Genomic DNA, 10,810 nt, shown 5'->3' with positions numbered 1-10,810 from the left:
AAAAAACATTAATTTTTTTTTCTTTATAATAACTTTTATTTTGTATTTTATTAAGAATATTTTCATTTATTAAGTTTTTTATTATTAAAAAACATAAGATTATTCTTTTATATTATTTTAAAACAAATTAATGTTGATCTCCATTGATATCGTATTTTTTTCATACTTTTTTTTTCGATATTAAAAATAAATTAAAATATTATTTTATATTTATGTTTGCTTTTCTTTTCTTTTCTTATTTTCTAGAAAAAGTATATTGTGACATATATAAATTCATCTACATATATTTACATTTTGTCAATATATTTATATTAAAAAAAAATAAAATATTGATTTATCTTTTACATTCTGATAGTGTGAAATTTTTTTTAAACAATTTTACAGGCTTTAATAATATATATTTCATTTTGTCGCTATAAAATTAATTTCTTTATTTATTAATATTTTCTTTTTCATTTAAAATCATTTATAACAAAAAAGAAAAAAAATTTTACAATCTTTAAAATCATTAATATTTAAATTAATTAAAAGTATGTATATTATATAAAGAATTGTTAAAAGACGTGTAAGATTATTTTATCTGTTTTAGTATGACGTTTACCTTGATCATTTTTTTTTATCTATTTAAGTAACATTTAAATTTAACTATAAATAATATGTATACTTTCTTTTGTCACTTGATAATGGTCTATACATATATATATATATATAATTACACAGACATTTTATACTTTGAGTTGTGTATTTTTCTTCTAGAAACTTCTTTCAATGACAAAGAATTATGTATATATATAATCATTTTATTTATATTTTAGGCCTCACTTTTAGATAACAACTTATTTCATCATTATAAATATAAATACCTTTACGGGTAATGATGGGAATTACATTTTTCATATAATATAAATTAATTAATTTTTATCAAACTTATTTTTTTAGAATATAATTATGTCTTGTGGAAACGCTAAAATTGGACAACAAGCTCCACAATTTACTGCAACTGCCGTTGTTGATGGTGAATTTAAAACTGTTTCACTTTCTGATTACAAAGGAAAATATGTTGTTCTTTTCTTTTATCCTCTTGATTTTACCTTTGTTTGTCCAACAGAAATTATTGCATTTTCTGATCGTGTCAATGAATTCAAAGCTATTGGAGTTGAAGTTTTAGCTTGTTCTACTGACTCACATTTTTCACATCTCGCTTGGGTTGAAACACCAAGAAAAAAAGGTGGTCTTGGAGAGATGCAAATTCCTATTCTTGCTGATACTAATCATAAAATTTCACATGATTATGGAGTTTTAATTGAATCTGAAGGAATTGCTTTCCGGTAATTTTTTTTTTATTTATTTTATATTTATATATATTATTTATATTTTAGTGGTCTTTTTATTATTGATCCAAAACAAGTCCTACGCCAAATAACTGTTAATGATCTTCCAGTTGGACGTAGTGTTGATGAAACACTTCGCCTTGTTCAAGCATTCCAATTTACTGATGTCCATGGAGAAGTTTGCCCAGCTGGTTGGACACCAGGCAAGGACACTATCAAACCAGGTGTCAAAGAATCAAAAGAATATTTTGGAAAACACTAAAAAATTTCTTATCAAGGTTAAAATATATAAAAAAAAATATTATTTTTTTTTGTTGTTACCACTAATTTTTAAATCATAGATTCTATATGTCCATGTGATGTATTGATTTTTAAATATAAATAAAAAGAATTTTGGATTATTAAAACGCAATATACTGCAAATAAACTTATTTAATAGTATTACTCTCTCTCTCTTTTTTTAATTTTTAAATAATCTAATGTCATATGAATGAATATACCTTTTTATTTGTAGTATATAATATTGAAAAATAATCATTATATCATAGTTATTTTATATAAAATATACTACAATTTTAACATATATAACGTTTTAAATAATATAATAATATTATTTTAGATAACTATTATTAATTTCGATTAAAATAAATTAACATAGTTATAAATTTTTTTTTTTTATGAAAAACTATAAAAGATGATTATAAATTAAATAAAATTGTAAAATAAAATGTAATGTTGATAATTCACGTTTTTTTATATTAAAAATGATTATATCTTACAGTACATTCTTTTTTTTTTTTCAGAAAGGAGAAAAAGATTATTATAAAACGTTTGGTAAATTATTTTAAAATGCTTTTGTGATTAAACTTAAAATAGCAATATATTTAACGATAATTTGAATGAACTAAATCTATTATTAGACTTAAATAGAAAAAAATAAAAAAAAAAAGAGGGAAACATTGTATATTGTAACTTTTGTCTTTATTCTAATTTAATGTTAATTTTGTCTACATAAAACATTTCTAAAATATTTTGTAGAAAATATCAATATATTTATAAGATATATTATTTGTCATAATATTTTTAAATATAACATTATTATTATAAAATTTGTAAGAAATCTAAAAAACACTGGTTTTTTAAAATTATTTTTCATAATTTTGATATATATTATTTTTGCACTTTTTATAAATTAAATTATATACATTTGTGTGTGCTAAGTTTTATGATACATTTCTAGTTGTAAATTGTAATATAATCAATTATCTCATCATCTTTTTTTTCTCGAAATATCAATTAAAATTTTATAATACCGTTGTATAATAATAAAGCAAAACATATATATATATATTAAGGTATATATCTATTTGTAAAATTATTTTTGTCATCATGAAGTTGAAATCATTTGATGAAGATACATCATTCATGATACAAAATATTATTCTTCCAAATGTAGCATCTAAAAGCAATAATAATTTTTATTTGGGTGTTTTATATTGTATTATTGCCGCAATCGGATTTGGTTCTATGTATGTGCCAATATTACGTTACAACAAAGGAAATGGTATATTTTTCTAATAATTTCTAATATAAATTTTTTTTTTTTTAATTTTTATTAAAGGAGCTTTATCACAATTTGGTACTGGTGTTGGTATTTTATTTGGTTCATTTATACATGCTATATATAATCAAGAATTTTATATAAATATATATCCAATGTTTGGTGGATTTTTATGGAGTATAGCTAATTTTGGATCATTTTTTATAATTGATGTATTTGGTATTGGTATTGGTATGCTTTTATGGAATGTCGGAAATTGTGTTACTGGATGGATTACAGGTTATTATGGTTTATTTGGTATTAAAGCAAGAAAACCTAAACATTTTATTATAAATATTATTGGTGTTTTTCTTATTATTATTAGTGGAATCGTTTTTTCATTTGTTAAAAAAAGTATTAGAAATCAAAAATATATTGATATTATTACATTACAAACATATAATAGAAATGGTGTTTTTTTTAATGTTAATGATATAAATAGTAATAATGAAAAAAATATATTTTATAAAAATGAAAAATATAAAAAAATATTAGGAATAGTAATTGCTTTAATCTGTGGATTTTTTTATGCCTCTACAACAACACCAATATATTATCTTTTAAATAATCCAAATGAATTAGTTATAGGAAAAGAAAAATTTACAAGTTCATCATACATTTTATCATTAGGATTAGGAGTTTTTATAACAACATCACTCATTTTTTTTATTTCTATACGTCTTTATGGATTAAAAAGTGATATACTTGGTAATAAAGATATAATGTTATCTTCAATACTTTCTGGTTTAATATGGTTTAATTCAATGTATTTTATGTTAAAAGCTATAGATATTGTATCACAAATAATAACTTATCCAATTATGTCAATAAGTCCTGGATTGATTGGCATTTTATGGAGTATATTTTATTTTAAAGAAATATGTGTATGTTAGAAAAAAAAAATGATTAATAATTTGTTTAATAATATTTTTTTTTTTGCAGGGCACTAAAAATTATATAGCAATTTTTATTGCAATGTTTATTGCTATTTGTGGAATATTTCTGCTTGTTTTTTCAAAAATATAATTTTTAAATACTTTTTTGGCTTTTTTTTATTTTATAAAATAGTTTTTCGTAAACATGATCATCATTGATGATTAATTTTTTCTTTTTTTTTGTTAATCATTAGATTATTATAACGTTTTCTTTTTTTTAATAAATAAATAATTTAAAGAATGTTTATCGTTAATCTAGATTATCCATTGGATTTTGTCTCATCTTAACAAAATATCTGGTGATTAGTAAATATATTAGCATCTGGACATTTTCAATTTTACAAAGTTACAACTTTAAGCTTTTGTAAAACCATTTCTTTTGATAAGTTTTTTTTTATTTAACTAAAATATTTTTTTTTCTTAATATATGTATACCTAAATTTTGATTTAAACTATTTTTATTTTATTTATCATAAGAAAATGTTTAAAAATCATTCAAATATAAATATAATACTTTGTGAAAATTATTTTATTTTTCAGAATATTAATCTACTTTTTTTTTATATTTAATATTAATTTAACACTTAATCATTCAATTATTATATTGTGATACATTTTTAATGAATCATCTTAGAATATAACTACTTTAAAACACATAAATATATACTTTATTATGGGAAAAATATTAGAAAGTATTACTATAAATCTTTTTAATAAAAGAACTATTTTTAATAGTTTAAAAGTCAAAAAGAAGCTTGAAATAATTATTAAGAAATTAAGTAAAACTTTCTTAATGGACTGGTCATCTGTCACCGGCTCAAAATATTTTATATATATATATATATATATATATATCTTTATATGGAAGATGATTGTGGCAAAAGTACTTGAGATAATAACTGGTGGTACTCTAATCACTATTCAATTTTCCTATAAAATAAAGATGACCATATTGTAAGTATAATGGTGATGAATAAAGATAAACAATATCAATTTCATAAAAAGCAGGTATTGTTAAAAATGATATATATTGTCTTTTAGATTTAATGGCACTACTCAATTGTTTTCATAATTTTCAATTTAATCAACTGTAACTTTTATTATTATTATTATTATATATAATGTTACATTTTACATTATTCTTTTTAAAATAACAACAAATATATTTTAAATTATTTAATATCTATCTAATTATAAGAATTAATATATTTCTATTTTATATATATATGTATATATAAGTAATCTAAATAATTATTTAAAGAAAATTTTTAAAAACATAAAACATTATCTTTTTGTCTTTAGTTAACCTGTATTATTTAAAAGTCAAAAGTTATAATGTTTTCAAAAATTTATTCTAAATGTTTAAAAGTTATATAATAATAATTTATGAATTATTTCTTAAAATATAATATTCTATAAAATTTTTAAGAATTTTTAAAATAAAATACCATTAAAATAATAAAAAAAAATATTTAAATATGGAAAAAGAAAAAAAAATTTTATTATAAAATATCATTGACAAAAAAGAATTTACTAATTTAATAACAAAAGTTTATTAAATTTTTATTATCATCTAATTATTTTTATATTATATTTAATTATTTTTACTATTTAATTGTTTTACCAATTTCTCTTGTGTAATATTTTTACTTTTTATCATAATAATCAAATATATATTTGATAAGGCATAATATACCATCAAAAGAATATTATAATTATTTTAACCAGTAATAATTAAAAATATTCTATCTTGTCATTACTTGTTATTTGTGATAATCTTTAATATGTGAGAAAGAACCTATCTTTATAAGAAATATATATACATATATAGAATATGATTAATAATTTTGGCAAAAATATAATTACAAAAGTAATTTAAAAATCCCAAAGGTTAAAATTTTTATTTTAATATATAAATACATATATTTTCTTATCTTAATCTATCTATATATTATTTTTAACAGATTGTAATATAATTTATTATATGATGAGTAATAGGAAATTACTTTTTTTTATTATTTTGTAAAATGATTGTTAATTCTTCATAAAATACTTTTATTGGGCACGTGCCGCAATGTTGTCCTTTATTTAATGCATATTTTTGACTCATAAAATAATATTATACAAAAAAAAAAAAACTATTATACTATACTGTAATATATTAAAATATAATAATATTAACTGATAGATGAATAAAATGTTATGGAAAAAAAAATATAACAATAAAGATGATTGAAAAATGTAAATTTTGACATTTATAAATCTTTTTAATTATTCACATCATCTTTTATAAAATATACTATTTTTTTTTATTTCTTTATCATAAAATTCAATTAACTATCTACCTTATTCATCTATCTTTTTATATAATATTAAAATAAAAATAAATTTTTTTTTAATTTATTTTTATTATAATTATTAAAATTTTATCATATATTTAAAATTTATTTATATAATAAAATAAGTTTCACACTTTTAAATAAACATATTTATGTAAAAGAGAATTTATTAAACTTTTACAAACTATTTACTCATATTTTGGGAAAAATACTTCAACATATATGTCTTCTTCTCTTTTTTATTTATATATATTATACTATTTGACAGGTTCATATATATATATATATATGGTTAAATGAATATTTTTAGAAATCTTATATATATCCATTTTTATAAATTGTCCCGGTAAAACTATATTTTTAATGTTTTTATCAAAATGATAAAATTTTATAATGTATTTCAAAAAGCTCTCTAAATATTAAAATGCTTGATTTAACGTAAACTGGTAAAAAGACATTTGAATTTTATTATTATAATTATCACTTTTTAAATTTTAATATATTTTTCAAGTACATATGTATATTTATTTTAGTATTCTCTTCATCAACCATTTAATTTAAAGTGTAACTAAAAAAAAAAAAATTTTTTTATCTTAAAGTACAAAAATAAGAATGAAAATATTAACTTTTAAGTGGTCATATAAATAATATTTTTTTTAATAAAAATTTATTTTATTATTAATATTCTTTTTAGTATTAAAATATAAAAACATCAAAGTTAGATTAAATTTTTTTTTATATTATTTGATAGAAGACATTTGTTTTTATGTATCTTTTATTTTATTAATTAATCCATTTTAAACATTTAACATCAATCATTACTACAAGATATGTAGTTATTATTGTAACATTGTCAATATGCTAAAGATTACAAAATTTATCTAATAATCAAAGAACTAACTCTTTTAATATATTTGTAATTTTATGAAACATTCAATCAAATTATATTTACAAAATAATACCGACAATCATTGTATTGTGTATTTATTTATCAATATACAGTATATAAAATATAAAATTTTTATTCTTTATTTAATTTCATTAATTTCCAAATATATTTATATAGATGAGAAAAAAAATTAATTTTTAAAATTATTTTTTAACATGAAATAATAAAATTTTATACTGTAAAAATATACATATCTTATTCTTTTTAAGAGGAAATTTTTATACTATAAATAATGATAAAATGATATATTGATACAAGAAAAGAAAATGAAGATGACAGGAATATCATTTAACAAAAATTGCCTCTTATAAAATTTGTCTTATTAAAGCTTTTAGAAAGATTGTCTCTACTTAAATGTTTTATTGTTTTTATAGCCATTTCATTGACACATCAATTTTTAAACATTTTAATTATTTTAACTCAAATACAATATCACTTCACCTTATATATATATATATACATATATTTATTTGTTTATATTTATTTATTTTTTTTTTAACAATTGTATTAAAATGAATTTTTATTTACTATATATCATGAAAAAATGTTATAATATTTTAAATATTTAAAATCATATATAAATATATATTATATTTGAAAATAATATATATATATATTAGTATTATATTATTTTCAAATAAAAATATATGTATATTTTTTTTGTATAACAATATCTCTACATGAAATAATATTATTTAAGATGAAAAATAACAATTATTTGATTTTGTATTAAATTTAAAAGTATTTTTTCTATTGTAATAATAAACTTCATCATATCAAATGTGGATGGGAGAAAGTTTTAAAAAAACCTGCTTAAATGTTAATATTTGTGAGAATATCAAATTGTTAAACTTATTTCTATTAAAATTTTAATAACTTCTGTTGACATCTTTAAAAAGTGAAAAAGAATCATTTTAAAATAAAAAAGGAAGATAAGATGATACCGAAAAATGTTGTTATTTCAAAGCTCCAGCCTTTTAAATTTTTAATAGAAACATATATAAAGGTCATAGGATTCTATCATAACTTATTATTGTATATACTTATGGATATAAAGTAAAATTTTAAAGTTTAATATAAATATATATTCCAAAAATTATTCTTATCAAACCATATGCTTACTCTTAAACTCTTAAGATTTTAGTATACTTATGACTAATAGTTAAAAGATTTCTTTGATGTTTTTAGGAGGTACATTTGCACGCATATATTAATTCATATTAACACACATGTTTCTAATAATAATTCTTTTTTTTTTTCTTTCTTCATTATAGTTTTCTTTTCTATATCTAAGTGTCTTTTTTAATTTAAAAAAAAAAAATCATTACCTCACATAACGTTTTTCATTAGAATTATATTATTATATTACCATTATTAATAATTTACACATATGTATATTAAATTACGTATAATATTTATATTATTTTATTTGTTTCATTAATCACATTCAACAACTATTATTTCAATCTTGTGATAAATAATTTCTATTTAATTGTATTATTCAAGAACATCATATAATTAGTTGTAGATCATATTTTGTATTATCAAAATTTTCCTATCCTCCTTCATTTATATTATTTACAGATGGTAAACCATCATTTAACTCTTTGTAAAATTATTCTTTATAAATTTTTATTATTAGTATCAATATACAAACTTTGTATTAATTAATAATATTTTTAAATCTTTTTATTATTAATAACATGCATATATTATCAATTTTTTGCAACTTGAAACTTTTGAAGTGTCCTCGAGATCTGTTAACGCAACAACCATGTTTATCTATAATTATTATCATTCTTTAAAATAATAATTATAACCAAATATTCATCAAATTCTTTACATCATCAGTCAAAACTATCTTTTTTAAAACCTCTTTCATCATCATCCTACTTTTACTCCTAATAATAATTATATTAATGTATCTAAACTTAATTAGTACCTGCAACTTTTTATTTTTTAGTCAATCACGGTGAAAGTTTATAATTCTTTCATATATGCCATTATTATAATAGATAGTGAGGAATGTTATTTAAATTCTTTTTGTTTTTCCATCAACTATTCCTTAAATAAAAGGATATAATTATAATCAGCTACTATATATGTCAATAGTTCAGTTATTAAATAAAAAGCTACCTAAAATTGGTAATTTAATTTTACTGTTATTCCCCTTACACATCAATACAATAAAAATAGTATAAACCCTTATATTTTATTATTTATTTTTCTTTTTTATTTATTCCATTTTTTTTTCTTTATAAATCTTCCATGTTCTTATATACTATAAATTAAGAATATAAAATGGGAAGGAAGAAAACGATTCAATTTTTTGATATAATAAAAAAATTATATCCTTTCTTTAACATCTTTTTCATTTTCATTTTATTTATTTATATTTTTTTTTTAGTTATATTATAATATTCAATTTTATATATAAAAATACACATTTGAAATATATAATATACTTATATAATTTTCTACCTTATCAGGAAATATTTTTATATTTTTTATACTATAATTAAAATAATAAAATGGAAATTTTATCATGTTACAAATTTTATAATGGATTTTTAATTATTGGAGTAATTATGAATCTATTTTATAAAGGTAAACTTTTATATATTATTATTTTAATTTTTTTTTCTTTTTATTATTATAGTATCCTCTATTGAATGTATTCAGTGTGATCGTGTTAACAATTATTTATCACCGGAAGAATTGGAAATATATCAAAAGCAATGCCAGGAAGGTACATTACATAAAACACCATGTTTGAATGAAACTCATACACATTGTATTTATTCTTACTTTCGACAAGGTGACGGAACCGGTAAGTTAATAAAAATTTATATTTATCCTTTTATTAATAATATTATTATTAAAAAAAAAAGTAAATTAATATGTCAAGTATCTTAAGTACGTTCTTCATTCATAATTATAAGCGGCTTCTTCTATTTATTTTAAATAATATATATTCTATTTATCCATATAATCAAGAGTATATATATAGAAAATTAATTATTTTACCATATGTAAGAATGAAAAGTTTTATTACATATATATGTTAAAATAATAAAAGCCGGCTGCCTTTAACAATTAATTATGATAGTTGTCATAATAAACATACACAATAAATCACTATTTTCCGTTTATATTATATTTTCTATTAATAAAAAGATACTTATAATCTTTGATCTATAATAAAAATAATAGAAGTTAATAGAGGAATAATTTATAAAAGTTTAATTTCACTTAATTAAAGTAATGCCGATATTTGGTGTATATATTCATAAATAATATATTAATTATAGTACAATTTTTATCACTAAAATATTAATTAGTATAATTAATCTTTATTCATTTTTTTTTTAGATAAAATTTATACTGAAAGAAAATGTGGAACTGTTGATGATATTTTTGGTTGCACTATATACAAAAGTCATCGAAGAATAAAAAAACATTTATTTGGTGCTACAGGAAGTTTGACAAGTCAAAAAAGAAGAGAAGCAAATATGTTTGTTGAAGTTTGTACATTAGGTTGTGTTGGTGAACATTGTACAAATTCTTCAACAAATTTCAATATAATTTTTGGTATTATTTTTACAATCATAACTAATTTGTTTATATGGATCTAACAATATCATTAAGTTTTTTGA

General features: G+C 18.4%; 3 protein-coding genes across 3 annotated transcripts; all 3 read left to right on the top strand.

Annotated features, from left to right (window-relative positions):
• Positions 1–948: 948 nt before the first annotated feature.
• On the top strand, positions 949–1,593 carry SRAE_X000117900 (Alkyl hydroperoxide reductase subunit C/ Thiol specific antioxidant domain and Thioredoxin-like fold domain and Peroxiredoxin, C-terminal domain and Peroxiredoxin, AhpC-type family-containing protein; the record flags this gene model as incomplete). The annotated part of the gene is made up of 2 exons (XM_024646041.1): positions 949–1,328; positions 1,380–1,593. 2 exons carry the CDS (start codon positions 949–951, stop codon positions 1,591–1,593), a joined length of 594 nt encoding a protein of 197 aa, XP_024498642.1.
• A 1,127-nt stretch (positions 1,594–2,720) lies between these two features.
• On the top strand, positions 2,721–3,957 carry SRAE_X000117800 (Transmembrane protein 144; the record flags this gene model as incomplete). Its single annotated transcript, XM_024646030.1, has 3 exons — positions 2,721–2,895; positions 2,953–3,815; positions 3,874–3,957. 3 exons carry the CDS (start codon positions 2,721–2,723, stop codon positions 3,955–3,957), a joined length of 1,122 nt encoding a protein of 373 aa, XP_024498641.1.
• Positions 3,958–9,685: 5,728 nt separating this feature from the next.
• On the top strand, positions 9,686–10,789 carry SRAE_X000117700 (Hypothetical protein; the record flags this gene model as incomplete). The annotated part of the gene is made up of 3 exons (XM_024646018.1): positions 9,686–9,761; positions 9,814–9,984; positions 10,527–10,789. The coding sequence occupies 3 exons, from the start codon at positions 9,686–9,688 to the stop codon at positions 10,787–10,789; spliced, it is 510 nt and encodes a 169-aa protein (XP_024498640.1).
• Between the last annotated feature and the right edge of the window lie 21 nt (positions 10,790–10,810).

Source organism: Strongyloides ratti, scaffold srae_chrx_scaffold0000002, assembly GCF_001040885.1.
Source record: "Strongyloides ratti genome assembly S_ratti_ED321, scaffold srae_chrx_scaffold0000002".
In the NCBI taxonomy this organism is placed as follows: Eukaryota; Metazoa; Nematoda; class Chromadorea; order Rhabditida; family Strongyloididae; genus Strongyloides; species Strongyloides ratti.
Note: the sequence above shows the minus strand (reverse complement) of the source record. Positions and strands in the feature narration are given on the sequence as shown.